We start from the raw sequence: 19,792 nt of genomic DNA, 5'->3' as shown, positions 1-19,792 counted from the left end.
AGCTACTCTCGGCTGGTCACATGGGACACGGAGGAAGTACAAAAGAACAATCTGAAGACGCCAGAAACCTGCTTCTAATAACAAACAACAGAGAGGTTTGCAAGGGGTTGACGTTGGTATCTATAATGCACACTGAAAATAAAAGTAATCAGTGCTGGCATAAGCCTGATAATGTTACCAATGCTAAATCAATTCGACAGTTTCTAACGTCTAGTGAGATGAAAGTTTAATAACACCAACATATATTTCAAACAAGCCAAGATCCACAATGAGAAAGTGGGTGTGCTTTTTACAGACTCATATCAAGCCAATATAAAGCAGTTTTTAAGGTCATCCATCTTCTTTTTTGCCTCTAACAGTAACTGGTGGAAAATTTGGTGATCTTTTGAGCAAACTCTACATGCTTTGTGAATGTCTGATACCGTCTCTTAGTGCACGGAAACCGACACAACGCATTGTGTTCATTTCCTGTAAAGGTCAGAACATGAGAAAACTTTACAGTCAAGTGAAATATGCTTAATAAAATAAGTTTCCTTTTTTGGATGGATGGATGGACCAACCGGGAATTAATCTTACAATTGAACTCAACAGATTTCAAATTAAAATAAATAATTGAGAGCAACATGGAACTGAAGTCAAATTCTTGTTTTGCTTTCACAATCTTGGCCACTAAAGCCAAATCTCGTTTTTACTAAAGCTTTTAGAGATGGAAGTGTGAAACAATGCGCTAGTTAAATCACAAAACAAACTGTGTCTAAACGTCTTACAAAAATGTGATGAGTATAAAGGCAAATGAAATGTAAAACAATGCATGGTGTAATACACGGCCATTGTTGTATCCTTTCGAAGTGACAATGAGATTAATAGGATTACTGGGACAAATATTGTCAGATCAGAGTCGCTAAAATCCCCTTGTCCTATAGAACGACAACTGGTACCAGCACACATCTGTACCATACGGTGCAACCTAATGCTTTACACAAGTATGAACTCGATAATGTGACAATTTCTTTCAAGATAAGGCATTAATCCGCTACTATTGAAATCAACTGTTGTGTTTTGGCGCACCATTGAGCAACTAATCTGCAGTTCCAACAGTAATAACACAACCATGAGCAATGATAAATTGTGTTACCAGACAACTTAGATAAGCTGCTGGGAAATAAATAGACCAATCAAGGATTATGATCTTAATTCCAGTACTTAGATGAGTGATTAAAGACCACCAAGGACCAACAAGAAATGGCTCGCATGCAGAAATCTGCAAACATGTCGGCAAACATGTCTGGGGCTTAACATAGAAACCTTCACAAGACAAGTAATAGGAAAAGATAAGACTCAACGGACATGTGAGGTGAAGGATGCTCAACCGGGACAAGCTGGGGAAACAGACAAAAGGCAAAAAAAAATTAATAAAGTTTGGCACAATGACAGGCATAAGGTCAGTGCTTCAGCACACGCTAACCCTGTCTTAGGGGGTTAAACACTGGGCGTGAATTGGGGCACCATCTGCGACTCACTTCCAAATTTGCTGTGAAAAGCCCGTTGATAGAGGCTTCGAGAGGCCAGGAGGCGTTCAAAGACCTCAACCACAAGTAGTTTGAATCTGTGAAACACTCAGAAACACTTGTGGTGCAATTCAGTAGCAGAATGTTGAGCATAATCTATCATAGTCAGCCTTTTCTAAAGCCTCCAGTCTAAATACGTATACATGTGACATATTTGCATAAAGATTTAGTAGATTGCTCCCTCCAGGTCAGGGCTCAGCCTTTGTCTCAACTGTAGCAGTTCAACTGTCTTGTTGACTATATGATGATAAGATGAAGCAGACGATAGTTAGATGGATTCAGGTGAAAAGGGGATCAAAATGGGGGATTGCTGAGGGTGTTTGGGATATCTGCATGCCTTTACTTTGAGGTTGTGCAGGTAAATCCTAGTGGCAGAACCAGAACATGTCGGAGAGCCTTTATACCCAAAATCAGTCTAAAAATGCCTTAAGGTCCTCCTGACTGAGCTGGAAAGTGTCACTTTGTAGAAGAATATTCCTTTCTGGATCCTCAATGATGTCTTGAAAAAGTGAGACAATGGATTGATGGATACTGTACTTGATACTGTAAATCCCCAATATCTTGCCTACTATCATACATTTACACAAATTGAGCAATGTGCTTTCACTTTCAAAATAAGTGTTGGATATTACCTTGCTAAAACCTGCGTCTGGGTGCGTCTTACTGGAACGAGACCCTGCGGCACACCCACAGCGAGCCCCACAGAATGAACTACAGGAACTCAGCGTTACTTCAGATAAGTGGGAGACATTTGATGGCTCGATGGATTTGGAGTATTTTAATTTTTTTGGTAACACTTTATTTGAAGGGGTGTACAGAAGACTGACATAATATTGTCATAAACATGATAGTACCTGTTATGAATGTGAAGGAGTCTTGATGAATGGTTATGATTGTTGTCATGAAGTGTCATTTGGTAAATAATGACACTTTTAATGCAAAGTTGACACTTTATGAATGTTTATGGCTCCATGTTCATGACAGGTGTTATGTCATGTTATGACAGTGTCATGTCAGTCTTATGCACGCCCCTTCAAATAAAGTGTTATCCTATTTTTCTGTACCATTTACATTTTATTGAAAGAATGATGAAGTTGAACTACAGCGTGTCAAAAAAAAGATGCAGATTGGCACAAAAAGGGTTTGAATCAACTAACTCTATTCAGTTAGCTGAAAGAGTCAAGTTGTTTTCTTTGTGTTTGCATTTGATGGCCCTCAGAGGGCATCCGATTTCCCATCCACAAACAGCAGCAGATTACAGACATTCAAAGGGATCACGCTAGATAAGTGTCTTTGGTGTAGAATCCAAGGACTTTCTGGAGATGTGCAGGACTCGGGATGCAGAGGGATAAGCGGGGATGACCGCTCTGATGCTTTCCTGTTATTACTGCGAGGCAAGAAAAAGGTTCTACATCCACACTATGAGATCAGCTAAATTTAAAGGTCAGCTAGAAAATGTGCCCACAGTAACAAAGTTGTTTTCCAGCATCAGTGTTTCTGTGTTTACCGCCTCATGTTGGCGAATGACCTTTATGGAGTTAGACGTTTCAATCATCTGAAGGCAGTCCAGTTTTTTTAAGTGTGGTGAATCAACCAACAGCTGTTTAGATATTTAGCCTCAAAGGAAATTATGGCTCTAAGTATCCTGTGACCCAGGCATCGCTACAGCTGCTGTCAACACCTTGCATCCAAGAATGGCATGGGAATTTAATCCAAGGACGAATGCTGCCATGTTTAGCTGAAAAAAAAAAACTCTCCAATCTCAGGAAAATGAGACTGAATGAGATTCAGTTGGAATAAGAAAATATATTTTAAGGTTCTAGGAGGAAACCTGAAAGCAGAGATTTTGGGTGAAACAGATTCCACTTTGGTAACATGGAAATGTCTCCGGCGAATATGATTCAGGTCTCCTTTCTCATTACTCATTCAGTTTTTTCTTTCCTGATTGGCTGATGTAATGAGAGGAGATAACAATAAAAAGGAAGAACAGAGGTAAATGTTCCCTGCAGTAGAGCTCAGTACACAAATAGCACCAGAAGACTATCTACAACACAAACTTCACAGATTTCAGATGCAAGTTCCAGACAACAGTCTAAGTTTTCCTTAAAATCTTACCGTATGTAGATAACAGAGTGACCAAAGGATGGGCCAAATTGAATGACAGAATGACAATCTCAACCTCGTCATTGGGTCAACGAAAATTTCATTCACACAGCTTAGAAAGTTTAGGATTAGCTGTGCTTTATCATTCACATAGTGACATTAAAGAAGAGAAAAACCAACTGACTATAGAGAACAAAATTTCTAATCCTGGGAAATTCAAATTTACACAAGTTCAAAATCATAAATACTGACTCAAAAACACATACACAACCCCACTCATTTTTAGACCGATATCTTTTTGCAAGTTACAGAGAAATCACAAACTCTTTGTAATTAACAACAAGCTTCATAATTCTGGCTGGATCTTCGACTACTTCTCTTGCCAGAAATGATGAAGCTCATATAACTTATGCTGTGAGTCAGTTAAACTGTTTAAGTGGAGCAAAGAAGAAAATTTATTCCTTTAACTCATATAAACTTTTATAACTCATAAATCTTCTGATTTCTTACAATTTTTTTCTTTTTAATTCCTTACCTAATACCTACATAAAATAGTTTCCCTATTTAATCCATTTTTAGAGTTTTACCATCATGCAACATATGACAAAACAAACAGGAGCATATTCCAAGGTTTCACTGTCATAGGGGGGGAAAATGATTGACTTATATGGAACGGCTGATAACCAGATGAAAGGTATTTAGTCATTCCGAGTGTTAAGCAGGGAGTTGTTTGAGCTACAGCAGCTCTGTGTAGGTAAGTGTTTAATGGAAATTTTGACATCAGGATGTCTGCAGGGATTTGAACTTGAAGCTTTTAAAGCTCATCAACTTCATGCATGTTTAAATGAACACAAACCTGAGTGAGGAGGAGAGCAAACGTTTTACGAAGAGAGAGAGATATAAAGTTAAGAAAAAAAGCAGAGTGAGGAAGCTGGCATCAGCAAGAACTAGAAACTTTCTGAAGAAATTTAAATGGGGCCTGCCACAGTGTGCCCGTCGGTTGGACCCCATCGTTCTGATGCTACAAATTAGCATCAATGCTAAAGTAAGCTGAGATGTACCCAATAGCATGTGGAGAGTCACAAGCATGTTGAGTAACATTAACTTATGCCATTCAGTATGTCAAAATTAGTGTACAAGTTAAAATGAGCCAAGTTGCTAACATTAGCCTAAATGCTGTCATTAGCATGTGGGGCATCACTAGCGTGTTGTCTTACTTTGACTTACCCCATTTAGTGTAGTAAGTGTGGCTAATAAATAATAAAAATAACCAAAAGCTTTTTTAGAGAAAAGGCTAATGCTAATGGGGGGCAGTGAAATGCTAATGTTTGTGCTAATGCTAATTCACCGCCTTGCGCTGTGTTCCTGTTTCTCCCCGTGATTAAACTCATAATTACAAGCCTCTGCTCTCTGATAGCAGACAGTGTGTCCATAAGTTTTACTAAATACTGTACAATAACCAAAAAGAGAGATGTAACTTCTATCATGAATATAGATTTGCCAAAAATTCTACAAATTACAATGAAATACTGCTACCTCCGGTGGGCGCCGGAAGTAGCAGTATTTCATTGTAGAACAATGAGTGCCTGCCATGCAAGTCAGTCACTGCTCTCCCTGTGCATTGCTATGACAGGCCCCAATGACACCTTCAGGTTTTCTTTAGGATCACTGGAGGAAGATGAGAGAAATGAGATGAATGAATACACAAACACACATACTCACAGGGGCCTAAATTACATTTAGAAGTAGGGCAGCCTATGCTGGCAGCTCAAAGGCCTGGAGCACTTTCCTGAATCATTATCCAACAAACGACACCATAACACAATGAGCTTAGTTTATCTGCCTACTCATGCTTACAGAGCGCTCCCATGCCTGAAGGCGCTGCTTACAAACCTGACGTCTTAAGTGATATATGAAAAGAACACAAGTCTGGTGAAATGAATGACTTCATTTGAAATGAATATAAAAAAAGCTATATGAACAGCAATTATTTAACAGGAAATGAGGCTTTGCAGAGTGTAAACATCACCTCATCGCAATTAAAGACTACCCTGGTAAAGATGTGCAAAAAGGCTTCCGGTAAATTTCTAGAAGCAAGAGTTCCCACTAAAGAAACATTTATTTATTATTCTAAGGCAACATTTTAAGAGATTCGTATATAGTCATTTCTGTCTTCTTAGTTCCATAAGGGAATAAGTTATTTGGGGAAACAAAACGGAAAAGTCAAGAGTGATTGTCAAAAGTTAGGAAATTACAACAGAAGGAAATCTGCAACTTACTACTAACTACAGGCTGTGTGATAACTAAGAAGTTTATTACAAGTGGAATTGTGATAAACAAGGCTGGATTAGGAACAAAGCTCATCTCGCCAATCTTTGGGGGTCAATAAGTCTCCATGACAACCATTACATACTAGCCACAACTGCCAGCTGGCTGTTCAAAAGAAAAGCCTTTTCTAAAGTACCACTAAAGTTATTTGAGTTGTTTCTTGTGCATGTTTTCACCATCAGGTCCATACTATTTAGGTAGATTATGTCCCCTCACAATAAAAAAATCCCCTCATACTGCAGGAATGCTGATGCAATCTGTGGGACACGCAACAGCAGAAAGCAGAATGTGATTAAAAACAATGAAATTAGACCAATGCAGCAATATTAACAGATTGCTTCATAGTAGTTACATTTCGAAAACCAAGTACTGTCTGTAAACTTCGCAGGAATGTGCAATGACGACTGCACAAGAACAAGAACTGGAGAAAAGGTCATGGAAATGGTGCAAGCTGTAAAAACCAGGAATGACTTTCAGAGTGCTTTATGTTTATTTACCATTGGAGAAAAGTAGAGAAACTGCAACAGCTTTAACCTAGCTTAATAAGTTTGTTACTTTCAAATGTAAAAATTGGTAAATGAGCCACAATCTTGGGGCGTTGTGATTTGTTTTCATTTGTTTCTTAGAACAGAAACGCAGTAAAACAGGATGTACGTTTGACCTGATGCTGCTGGACTTGTCTTATGCAGCACTGAGAGCAGTTTATTTGTATTATTAATTAGCTGTTTTAACAACCACATTTCTTGAACATTGAACTTTCTGTAATACGACAGTAAATAGGACCACATCTAAGTATTTTCATTCAAAAGCAGACTTGGTACCAAATCAAAAGGACAAACTTTAAGGGAAGAGAAGAAGTTGAATAAATCTAATAATTCTGCAGGATTATCCAGGATGGCCATACTGAAGCTGAAGTTCTACACACTGCACAGAAATTGCTTGGAAGAAATTTAGATGGAGCCAAAAGGGAAAAGGGGTGAAAAATGCAAATCCCTCAAGTTAAAGAGTTCCACTTCCTTTCTGGCAATATAAGATGCTCAGAGCACACAAAGAGAGGACTAAAACACGGCTCTCGTAGCCACAGCAGGCATTGCAACGTCATGCTGTCATCATAGCACTAATTTTTAAGGATTACCATTCACATTATCTTTCTATGTCAGCATCATCAAACACTGATGTTCTCCAGTAACTGATCTTTAAGAAGAATTTTGACCTGATTAAACCACAAGATCTTAGAGGACCACTACATTTCCTTCACTGGCTGTTGCAGGAGGTTATACAAACATCTGTCCCTTCAGAGCAGAAAAGTGAACGTAACAAAGGTGACCTAAGAGTGTATCAAAACATATCTTAACTGACAGGTAGGAAGATTCAATGATGTCAAATTTAAATGAATAACATAGTGGGGGAAAAAGTATTCATGCCCTGTAAATGTTACTACCATTTATTACATTATAAAATTATGTAGACTTCTATGTATTTTATTATGATGTTTTGTGGTAAAAATAAAGTATTGTGAAGTGAAAGTTAAAAAAAAAGAAAGTAAAAGTAAAACTTTCCTGGAAACCAGAAGAGTGTGGCATGCCTTTTATATTTAATTACATTACGCTGTATCTTACTGCCTTTGCAATTTATTGAATAAATAAAAATACTCTGTGGTTTATAAGTGTGAAATCTTTATTCTGTTTGGGGAAAACGGACATCTGCAGCCAGAGATACAATGAAACGGATTTGGATCAAATCCTTTTCGTGTATTAGAATGATCCAGTCTCGTTTTGTATATGTAAAAAAAAAAAAAAAAAGCTTCAACGCGCATCACTTACTTCCATTTCTTAATTATTCGCCACTTTGTGTCGGTCCATCAGCTAAAATCCAAAGGAAATACCCTAATGCTTGGAAGTTTTATTCCCTTTTCGTGACTCGTGTTTACAAGCTATTTTGTCCACCATGATTTATTAGTCTAGAACCTATTTTATGGGTGCTGACTCACACCAAACAACGCACGCCAACAATATCTTTCCAATAACGGCACAAAAGCGGGAGCTCTTCAGCTGCCAGTATGTTGACTTTGCTATATTTGCACTTTAGATTAGCTGCGGCAGACTCTGTGGCAGCCAGAGAAGGCACAAACAAATAGGACTGTTCACAGGAAGTGCGCACTGTAACATAGCTATGAGTTTGTATTTGCAGACATTCTGAAATACCTCTAAAAATGGAGCATAAATAACAGTGCTCCCCCCGCTGCTGACCTGGTTTAAAATGTCACAGGTGATCACATCTGTCGAAATTTCCTGATATATATATATTTTTTCCTCTTTTGAGAAAACTCACTTTGCACATCCTACATTCTTATAAACACTGGCGGCATCAACTCTTATATAAGAGACGTGTTTAACATTTTCATGCTGTGGCTTTATAATGGTTAGGGGATGTTGGAAAAGCAAAATGTAGCTTCAGGGTGTGCAGCAGGATTGAGTTTTTGCCTTTTAGAAAGGGTTCTTCCACAAGAGAGAGGGTTGTTTTTATTGAATGTGATGGCATCAGCGTATATACACATATAACCTGAATTACATGTGGCAATAAAAGACAATACAAAGCCTTTGGGTGGATTACGAAAGCAGAGACGTGTGTGCTTGTATACTCCAGGGAAATAATAGCGGCCAAGAAGACTGAGCCAACCAGATTGTGAGGTCACTCCGACGTCGGAGCGACAGACTTCTGACTAACCTCCAGCATCCCTCTCGAAGAGAAAATAATTGTTGGCGTTTCAAACTTTTAATGAGAGACATCCACTTTCTCTTGTTCTAGTTGGGCTTTATGAAAATAACCTGAAGGTCTACAAGGAAAAAAACAAACTATTTTGAATGTTTTCCTGCTCCAATATCAATCAGGTGGCAGCTGCAGGACGGCAAACGTTTCCAGGTCAATGGCCAAATTTCTTTTGTGATGCCAAGCCTTAAAATGATTGAAGTTTGCAAATCTTTTACTCTTCCACATCGCAGACTTTATGTGAAATCCCAAAGCAAACCGACAAGCACCTGAAAGCTGCGGTAAACTTAAACACATTGCCTTAGGAGTGATTAAAAGAGAAGATGTAGGATTCACATTACTCGCATATCATCCCAGTAAGATACAAGGAATTTGTTGGTTGTAAAGTGATGAAATGTGAAGAAGTTAATGTGGCATAAATACTGTAGAAAGGCACAGTCATAGTGGACTCACGCTGGTCTTTATATCATACATTATTTTGTGTCAATGAAAACTGTGAAAGATCCAATTAACTGAATTGGAAAAAAGTAATAAACACAGCAGTCATGACTCAAAGTTTCTCAGCTACAATTCAGCCAGTTGTCAGATGATATTATTGTTCTTCATAAAAATATGCTTTACACTTTGAAGCTTGTGAGAATTCATACATAACACTCACTCAGAGACTGTTTTTTTTGTTTGTTTTTTTACCATCTGTCAGTCTAGCAAGTTATTAAGCATGAACACAGCAGATCCTGCACTGATGACACCTGATTGTAAAATCGCTCTTAACAAAGAAGGAAATAATCCTCTTTCTTTTTTGTGTTTGCACAATGAAACTGCACCAGCATAAAGCTGAGATCACATCTAATTCAATAAGCATTTAGGTCACCTACTGGACTTGTGCATCTGCCATTAAGCCAGCATGAACCCAAAGTGAAAACAAAGCCTCCCATTGTGGCTCATCCCTTTTTTAAAGACCGTATGTGATGAATCACATGTGAACCGTCCAATCACCAACACTTGAACAGACAGACAGACAGACAGACAGATCTGTCCACTGCGATTTTTACATGTAAAAAGTAACAAGATGTATCTCACCAACATGAACCTCTTACTCAAACTCACCACCATCAACACTTTGTGATAACTAGTAAGGAGTTTCGTACATCCCTGTGTGTTACGCCTCTCTTCCAAGCGGAATAGGTTAATTTTAGCTGTGTTAGAGATTTTTCCCTCTTCTGATCATGAAAAATCTGTTTAGGGTCATACCAATTAGATGTAAGTCGAGATTCAAAACCTTCCTTTCGTTTGATAGTGCTTTTGCTCTTTGTCCTGCTGATAGCAAGCTACGCTAATGCGTTTGTAGAATGGAATAAAAACCTTTAATCAAACTGTTTCTCCAGTTTTTTCCAATGTGCCAATACTGAAAATATTTCTTCTTGAGATTTCTGTGGAGCACCAGAACTTAAATCGCGCTCAAAAGATTTAGTTGGGGAGCCCCGAGGCGCATTGATTAGCACCGCAAGAAGGTTGCTGACGTAAAAGTTATCCGGAGTCTCTCTGCTCAGAGTTTAAATTCTCTGTCCTCGCCTGGGTGGGTTTTCCGGTGCTCCAGTTTCCCTCTGCTGTCCAAAGGCAGGCTTACGTAGGCCTGTGATGAGCTGACAAACTGACAAGCCTCAACTCCTGCCCTTTGGCAGCGTAGAGAGCATCCACCACCCCCATGTTTCTAACAAAGATAAAGAAAGAGACTGGAAAGTTAAAAATCTTCTGCCCTTCAAACAAACCTGACCATATTTACTAGCATATGTCATAAGAAAACTTTTTCCCGACCTGTAGCACTATAATAGAAACAGAACCTGACAAAAAGAGAAAAAAAAACACTCTTTTCCCCAGTCTGACAGGTCCAGAGTGACTGTGACTTCGGGACACATTAGCAGTCAAACATCTGCATCTCACCAAGTCGTGACAGTTCAATGAGCTCACGAAAGACTGACACAGACTCAACAGATTGGTGTCGAAAGCCAATAAAAAAATGTCTTCCCTGCACAGTCAAACAGAGGCCCGCTCAGAAAAAAAACAACAACAAAACAAACAAAATCTTCCTCCTGGCAGACCGCGCGAAGCAGGCTGCATCCTGAAGGACACGTGAGGGAGCCTTAAAAATCCCATTAGAGCTGCTGAAAATTCAAAGAAAAACATGCATAGCCTGCTCTCAGCCCCAAAATCTATTCCTGTCAGCACTGAGTAGATAGCCAGAGATGGGCTAAATTGAGACACTCTATTTTGGTAGGAAGAGAGTGAGGGGATGGAAGAAAAATAGCAGGGGAGCAAAGGAAAGAGTTGGTGGGGTGGGGGTGGAGGATAAGAGACTAAGAGGGAGCTGGAGAGATAGGCAGAGGTAGAGGATTGCCTTCAACTTGTTTCTCTTTTTTTTTTTGTGGAGAGACACAGGCCCTCCTGTAAATAGAACATGTTCGTTTCCCAAAGAAATTCCACAGCACACCCTCGTGTCCCTTAGAGAGCCAGCGAGCCGTGGAAGACGCCGGATCTGTCCATGCGCACGGAGCAACACCAGCCTTTGTTGTCCGGCCTCGTTAATCGATTGAGGAGGTCGCGACAGGTCTCGCCATAATGGAGCGGCCGCGGCTTTCAGAAACACACACACGCGCGCCCACAGAGCATGCAAAAACATCTCTGTGAGCGCACGCTTTCTGAGCCACCGGTCAAACTGAATGTATCAAATTCTTAAAAACCAGCCCAGTGGGACCGGTCGGTGATGACCGGAGGTGGGTGGGTGATTAAACAAAAACAGGCTGGCTGAAAAGAGCTGCAGGATGCAGACTTGTATATTTTCACTACGCTGCCAGGGAAAGAGTGGGCACATGGGTATGAGAAATACTGACACAAATGTCATTGGGATTTTATGTGACAAAAAAGTAGCATGCTGTAAAATGGGATTAAAATGAAACGTGTTCTTTATCATTTTCATAAAAATGGAAAATGAGTTGTGCATTTGGATTCAGTCCCTTTACTCGAACACCCTAAATAAAATCCGGTTCCATCTTTCAGTCTCCTGAACCGTAAATAGAGTCCATCGCTGTTCCTAGGCTTTACTTTGTTTTGCTAATTCTATTTTTCTATTTACTCAGTATTTTTCTTCAGTAATTCAGCTCCCTGCCTCCCCAGTTGTCTCTCATCTGCTCATTAGCTCACCTTTCTGGCATTCCAGAAATCGAGCTCCTCGACACATACTTGGTTTTCACGGTTTGCGTCAAATTCTCTGATGCTGCCACCAGCCTGGGGATTCCCAGAACTCTCGTTTTTCTGTGCGCTTTTGTTTTGTTTTGTACTTAGGTGACCTTTATGATGTTTCAATTATAAATACGTACTCTGTTTGGTGCACTGTATACTTGCGTGCCTCTCGGTCAGGTCTTTCTTGTAAGAGATAAGGAACAAAATGTCCCTGTAGTCCTCAAGTGCCGGTATCCTGCGACTTTTAGATTAAGCTTTCACATAATATGATAATAAAACCCACAGGGACAGAATGTGAACGTGAATGTGATACACTTTTGCAATAAACCTCACTCGACAAGCACTGAACTCCTATGCTCTGTCACTCTGCCGTCCTCTGTTGACGCCTGCCGCTGTTTTCCCACATTTACTCGGAGTACGAAGATTAACTGAGGGAGAAGAAACCAGTGCAGCTCTGGCCAGCCAACACACAACCTCTCTCCGTTCCACGACTTTCTCGCCAGCCTTTTCTCCCACCTCCATCAAGCTCAACTTTCAGCCTCTTTAAGTATACACAAAACTCCATTCGATCTCTCAGTTAGAAAGCTCTGCTTCCAAATGAAAAGGGAGGCGCATCAACTGCACATGAGAAAGAGATGAAGGAAAAGTCAGAAAGGTGAGTCAATATTCATCTATTGCGAAGCTAATTGCATTTGATTTGGCAAATAAGCTTCAAATGAGCATTGATGCCCTTCATCGCTTATATATATGTGTGTGGACTCCGAGTACGTGAGAGGGGTCGTAAAGATCCGGCAAAGAAATTCCTCCCACGTGGATGAAAACAGAGGCTGAACAAACAGCTCCTGGAGCTGGCACTTTAATAGGAGGTGTTAAAAGCAGACGGCGAAACCTCAGAAGGAGGAAGTGACTCCAACTTCACACACCGTAAATGAAAATTTACATTCATTTTGATTCATAGATTTTTCTTAGTCATTTCTGATTAAAGTTGTTTGAAACTCCAACAGCAACTTTGATGCCGATGCCTAAATTTATATTTGTGCGTAAGCACTGGAATCAAAACAACATATGTGTGTTATACATACCTGTTAATGTCAATTATTGCTAATATTTAGCAACAGTGGAAATAATTGTTAATTTTTTTGTTGTTTTGCATAAAAATATGCAGATTGTTTTTTTTTATGTATATTAAATTTTACCTTCAGAATCTGACACAGCCGTACACAAGTATCAAGGTGTTAGTTAGGTCTGCGGATTCTCGTCACCATAATTGATGATGCCAAATATAATTTTTTAAGATTTTATCTTCTATGTTTTCCCAAAGATTCTTGGCAAAAGTTGTGCATTATTTTAATTGTTGGATGTGCAAAGACTCTCTTCCCTGCAGTCTGTAGAAGTGTGTGTGTGTGTGTGCGTGTGTGTGTGTGTGTGTGTGTGTGTGTGTGCGTGCGTGCGCGCGTGCGTGTGTGTGTGTGTGTGTGTGTGTGTGTGTGTGTGTGTGCCTGTGTGTGGGTGTGTGTGTGTGTGTGTATGTGTGTGTCTGTGAGTGTGTGCCTTTAAGTTCAGCTTTGGGTGCACTACTATTTCATATCACCTTATTTGTTTATTGTTTTTTTTAAATAAGATAGAATTTAAAAGTTTTTCAAAGTTTTCGAAGGCCTGAGGGGGGGTCAGACGTATTGTGCCAAATGTTAAGTCATAATAAATGAAAATGTGGATGTTCTGTAAGTTGCAGCAGTAAAAGAGTTTAATTGTGGCTAAATGAGATCTCCGTCTTCACTGAAGGTTGCATTGATTAGCTGCTTGCTTGTTTTCACGTGCTGATCTGTCAGCCTGTGCAAAAGCCCAATGTTAAATGTCTGAATCCCATTTTTATCACACGTTTAGATAAAAAGAATACCTAAAAAGGGCTAATAGAAACAAATATTCTCCTTTTGAAGTTGAACTTATCACTAATTCAGCTCCACCGTATTTAGAATTTAAAAAACTCATACTTGTTGATTTTACATATGAAATCCATACTTTAAAGCACATCGACTGTGTGTTTAATACTTTTGGCCCAATTGGAGCCATTGTGATGATATTTGAGTGTTGTTTTTTTATCTAAGTGTGTTGGGAAATGTGTGCATGGCTAATGTTCTGCTGAGAGTCAGCTAGATGTGAGGATCTGTGCCACTCTCATATTAAACCATGAAATATTAAGCTGACACTTACAGACTGCAGACTGAGTGAAGCAGGTGGGCCGACTCTCCTCAAAAATAACGAAACCCAACCGCCAGCTCTCTTACACTCACTATAGAAGATCAAATTTATAAGCCAACAATGTAATCAGAGCGTTTCTAGTCATTTTTATTTTGAAACAAATATCACCCAAAAGATCTGTTCAGGTTTCATCTTTCTATAAGCTCAGGAAAGCTTCCTTGTTCCTTTAAGGAGAAGCGGGAAAGCTTCTCCTCACAGCATTATGCTGCCACCACCATGCTTCACAGTGGGGATGATGGAGCCTAAAGACATTGTAAAATAATCAGAAAAAGATGTGCATAATTGTCTTTCCACTTTACAATTTTCACATAAAATCTCAGTAAAATACCTCCTAGCACTATTTGCTATGCTTCGTATTGCTGATTTTTTTTTTTATGTGACTAAATCCAACATCCATCCAAGCCTTTTAAAAGGAAACAACATTAAAAATTAAACAGGTCAACTGATCAAAGTAAAAAAAAAACCTCATCCATAAATAAGCAGCTTTGATCACTGCCAGCAGAGATCATGTCAAACACAAATGACAATTTAATAAACCAAAAGGCTGTTTGTATTAACCAGATCTCTTAAACTCATCACATGACCTTGCTTCTTTCATCAGCTCAATCAAAACCGAATTGTTCTAAAATCGAATTGTTCTGCACTGTGCATTGAGATCTGATGTAAAAAAAAATAAAATAAAAATGTGGGATATCAACCTCATAAACAAATGATGAAGACGTGGATTTAGTCTCTCTCCGTCTGAAGTTTTTCAGCTTATATTCCTACATGTATAGCAGTCTTTAACGAACCAATTTAACTGGCAGGAAAGGAAAAAGAGAGGAGAAAATTTGGTATGTATTAAATGATTCATCAAGGCACAGCTGCCAATCAAAAGCAAACCCACATATTTCTTTTCTGCGTGTTTATTCGGTCTGATCTGGGAGGCCTGTCATTTCTGAAGCATGTTAGCCCAGTGAGTCACACATAAATTACAGAACCGTCCGCGGCTTCCTGTTTAGCTTTTGGTTGAAATAAATAACCTAATTATCTCTGTGACAACAGAGGGTAAGTAAAAACTTCATATGGCAAAAAACCCCAAAACAAAACAAGATGAAGCCTTGAAATAAGCCCAACCATCAACTCATCTGAGTGCAATAAAAATAAGCATCACTTAGTCTAATCAAAAGCAACAATAAAAAGCGACACACACTTTACGCGCTTACCCAGAACAATCCACCTCACTCCTTTAGCCGTTTCCTTTCTGTGAAAAGGCCTCTTTGGATTGCTTTCAAGTTTTGTGATCTGTTGTTCAGCGGCCAGCAAATGCACCACTGCACCGCCTGTACAAATTGCATCTGACAGCACGCGCTTTTTATTCTGTGTGATTACAGTTTTAATGGCAAAGGCGTCTCCCTCCTCCATCACTCAGTCGTCCACAAAGGACTTCAGACGAGGGAGAAAATCCCAGCGATGTTTGTTCTTAGCAGCCTTAACGACAACACACGTTTTATCAAATGCCAGCTGTAACCCAGGTATGTTCACGCCAATCTCTTACAACGCCGATGACTGTTTATTCTTTATTTAAAGCAATGTCTATGTCTTTAACAAAAACAGTCAGGTAATAAATGCCTGGATTCAGCTTCAGGACTTCCTATAAATATAAAGTCATAAAAAGTTATCACCTGCTTTGAGTGTGTTTGGTTCAAATAGCATCACAAATGGACAAAAATCGAGCTGATCAGCCGGCGTCGCAAGGCGTTTAAAAAAGGACATTCAACATATATTCTAAAGCAATGGAGTTGCGAAAAGTCAGAGGATTATTTAAAATGAAACTCATCGTAGATGCGATGGGTAACCCAAGCGTGTCATGATCATTAGTTTTTTTTTTTTTTGTAAATCATTTCCTAATCGAGAGAAAACTCTTGATGAGAAAGCTTCCTTGAGCACACACTCCTGATTAGTAGAGCAACTAATCAAGTTCTGAAGACGATCGTTGTTCTCTCTATTGTGGTCTGGAAATCATCAGAACCAAATTCTGGCACAAATCTGTAAGTTTAGATCTGCTGCATTATCCGCCAAGACATTTACCAATGCCAGCTCGTCATGTTGATTCCTGTACCTCTTGTGATATAACCCATCTAGGTTTCACTTTTCTTTGTAACCTGACCTAATAAGCTTTGACCTTACCCTGATTCTCCTCATGGCTGCTACAATCTCCATCCGACTGTTGGGCCTGGGCACGTCAAGACTCCCCACATACTGTGGCAAACATGTACACGCACATGAAAAAAAAAAAGAAGAAAATAAATCAGTCATCTATGGTGCCACGCACTGCAAAAAGACAGTTTGACAAAATCAACTATTTCCATGTGAAAATGCACAGATTGTTTGACGTGAACAAAGTTCTGCTAGTATTTCTTATTGACTGTCACTCAGATTGGTACCATAGTAGCAGAATAACACAACGCAATCCCTACAACTTCTCTTCCTGCACACTGTTAGTCAGCAGGAAAGTTAGTCATTTCTTCTTAATTACAATTAAAAAAAATTGTTTGTTTGTTTGTTTTAAAAGTCAACTTTGAAAATTACAAGTGACATGCACTTAGATTGAGCAGATAGATTGACTACTTAACCAGATAATCAATTTGGTAGGCCTTTTGTGTTATTCTATTAAGAGCAGAATGACTAAAAAAAGAGGAAAATAATTGTGCAATAAGCTCCTTTACTAGATGGTTACGTCATTTTTTGTGTACTTCAATGTATAAAAATTCTATCATGACGCATGCAACAGTAATAATTAATTTAACTAAAGCATAATGGCCTCTTATTAGCAGAAGAAATAACTTATGCATAGTCCCAAATATTGTGCTAGGTAGTGAGACTTATTTAATTATGAAAATTTATCAAATACGTTTAAAAAATTTTACCTTTTTTGACACACTAAAATGTGTTGGGCAAAAAAAAAGACAAAGAAGACATGGTATTTAAGTTTTAAAGTAAGATAAATTTTTTTATGGAGTCGCTGTCAGTTGAAACGACAACTTACAAATGTTGAAAAATGGAGCCAATACAATACATGCAGAGAATGTATTGTATGCATTGTCTGCATACAATACATACTAATCATTGAAGTGTCAGCATGTGGAGCAGATTGTGCCTTCGAAAGAGATCAATGTGCGAAAGACGCCGCAAAACAATGATTTTTCTTGCAACGTGTCAAATCTGCATGGCTCTGTTTCAAAGATGAGTTTAGTGTGGCACAGATGACACAGCCTTCCTTTATTAGTAAGCTCTTTGCGGCTTGCATATATTTGAATTCGTGAGCGGCCCTGGGGAACACGCCGCCTTTGATGTTGCTCTTATTTTGATTGCAGTAAACGGTCTGGGAGCAGAAAATCCGTACCGCTGACTTGGTAAAAAAAAAGATATGTCTTTGGTTTTGCTGTTTAGAGACTCGCTGTGTGCACTCATTCAGTTTTATTCATTCATAATCCTCGAGTCAATTTATTGACTGAGATGTTTTTCTTTCATCAAAGAAAAAAAAAAGTGATGCTTATCACATGCACTTCCTGTTAGATGGAGGATGGCTCTGACGCACGTTTAAATGGTTCATTCGTTTTATTTTTAGTCGCTGAGAATCTGTAAAAGAGTACAACAGAAAAGTTGGGCATACGTGCATAAGCTTCAAAGTTTACTTTTTAGACCTTGTACATCTTAACTTTTTGTTTTCTGAAACAGTTTTTTTTTTGTAGTTGTCGTTTCTTCATCCACTGAAAACAAAAAATGTTCCACAATCTGCAGTGTCTGATGTGATCGTAGGGTATGTCTGTGTTTCCAACATCATAGTTATATCAGTTTTCTATTATTCTTGCACTTAAAGAGCAGAACATATTACATATGAGTCAAAAATAACAATAATTAAATAAATAAATGTCCTCTTTATTTTTTATATGGAACTAATAAGTAAAAATATATAATGTATTAAGACAGTGAAAAAGGGCAATCTTTAGGAATTGCAGTCCAATCAGAGTTACTGTTATGACTTCAGTCACAGGGATCTTTACTGTTGAACAGGAAACAGCACTTTGTTAAAAACTGTTAAAACAAGGGAGTGGCATAAGGTCAAAGTTCAACAACAGCAGCACATGCCTGCTTTAATCTTCTCAACTTTCCTGGTATCTTATTTGCCTGGCTAGACTATATATATGTATATATATGGCTGTCTTATATTCAAGGATGTTTTGCAAAAAACCTAACCTTTGACCTTGAGCATGTCAACCATAACAGAAACTTTAAACACACCCCCTAGGTATGAATCGTTTTTGTATGAATGAAGACATTTCCAGAAGTAATGTAATAAAAATATACTTTAGAAAGGACCAACCCAAAAAGAGTTTCATCCTGTCTATCAGTCTGAGATAACTTGAGTATAAGAAAAACTTTTAACAAAAAAAATTCCATGTGTATCTTGCAATTTGCATCCATAACAGAAATTATTTTAGGCAAGGCATAGGAACCGTCCCTGACTCTTGCCCGGGGCTCATATCAACTTAAATTCGGCCCTGGTGCCAGTTTGTTAGTTGGCTTCCAATAAGTAAACGAGTAGGGAAATCTTGCCAATATACAGTACCCATCACTCAGATCAGCTGTTGGTTTTATCTTTAGAATCTCAAAACAATCAGAGGAACATTCCTGGGATCAACCTGGAATAAATGTCGGAGCAGCTGCTGCCATGTGTTTCAACTTTATAATGGATCCCAGCTGCTCCGTCCAGTACACCTGCCACCGCCACATGGTTGGGGAGAGGGCGGGTTGGAGGGAGCCAGACTGGCTAGAAATACTGAATGGACCAGGTTATTTCACCTTGGCTTGGAAGTAAATCCCGTGCTGGTAAGCCTCCTCGTTGTGCAGCGGCAGCCGCGAGTCCGCCACATCGTCCACCAGGTTGTACCTGTTCCTCACGGGCATCCCGGGCTCCCTTTCCTCCTGAACAGTAAAAAAAAAAATCACTGAACAGAAGCTGAGCGGATCGATCCAGAGAACGCTACAACAAGCCGGGTGTGCGCGCCCCGCACGGCCCCGTGAGGAGGCACTTCCCGGTGGGAACGCGTTCCATCGCCGCTGCGCGCGGCTCCAACCCGTCCCGACCTCAGGAAGGACAAAAATGCGCGGCTCTTTTCCTCACACACAAAAACAAAAGCAAACACGCACACAGGGTGTCCCCTGCACGTTCTACTTGCCAGTAGGGCAAAAATAAATAAATAAATAAATTTTAAAAAGCAGGCATTGTGTGTGGGGGGGTGTGTGCGCGCGCGTGTGCTGTCCCAGGGGAAATCCTCTCTCTCTCTCTCCTCAGGTAATGAGTCCCGTTCCCCCGGAGTCCTGTTTGAATTCCCGTCCACTTGGTCGGATTCAGCACTGCTCTGCAGACGATCAGAGTGGCTCCCCCACTCCTTCCCTCCCTCCGTAAAGCACAAAGCGACTCCCTCATTGGAGCGAAGTTCCCAGGCATGATGCAACCAGGAGCTGGGAGGACAGCCAGCAAA

The 19,792-nt window shown here is 39.5% G+C and overlaps 1 protein-coding gene across 2 annotated transcripts in view; it reads right to left on the bottom strand.

Annotated features, from left to right (window-relative positions):
- LOC103473406 (carboxyl-terminal PDZ ligand of neuronal nitric oxide synthase protein) overlaps nucleotides 1-19,750 on the bottom strand; it is a 52,252-nt gene extending 32,502 nt beyond the window's left edge. For both annotated transcript variants that reach the window (XR_001777173.2, XM_008423637.3), the window contains exons 1-2: nucleotides 19,110-19,750; nucleotides 16,434-16,505 (exon numbers count right to left, since the gene is read on the bottom strand). Coding sequence is in view for 1 of the 2 variants with exons in the window: in XM_008423637.3 (XP_008421859.2) it covers nucleotides 16,434-16,505; nucleotides 19,110-19,214 (177 nt within the window). In the remaining variant the exon portion in view is untranslated. The remainder of the gene's footprint in view (nucleotides 1-16,433; nucleotides 16,506-19,109) is intronic.
- Nucleotides 19,751-19,792: the final 42 nt, after the last annotated feature.

Source organism: Poecilia reticulata, chromosome 12, assembly GCF_904066995.2.
Source record: "Poecilia reticulata chromosome 12, P_reticulata-male-v2, whole genome shotgun sequence".
NCBI lineage: Eukaryota > Metazoa > Chordata > Actinopteri > Cyprinodontiformes > Poeciliidae > Poecilia > Poecilia reticulata.
This window is presented reverse-complemented; position numbering and strand designations above follow the sequence as displayed.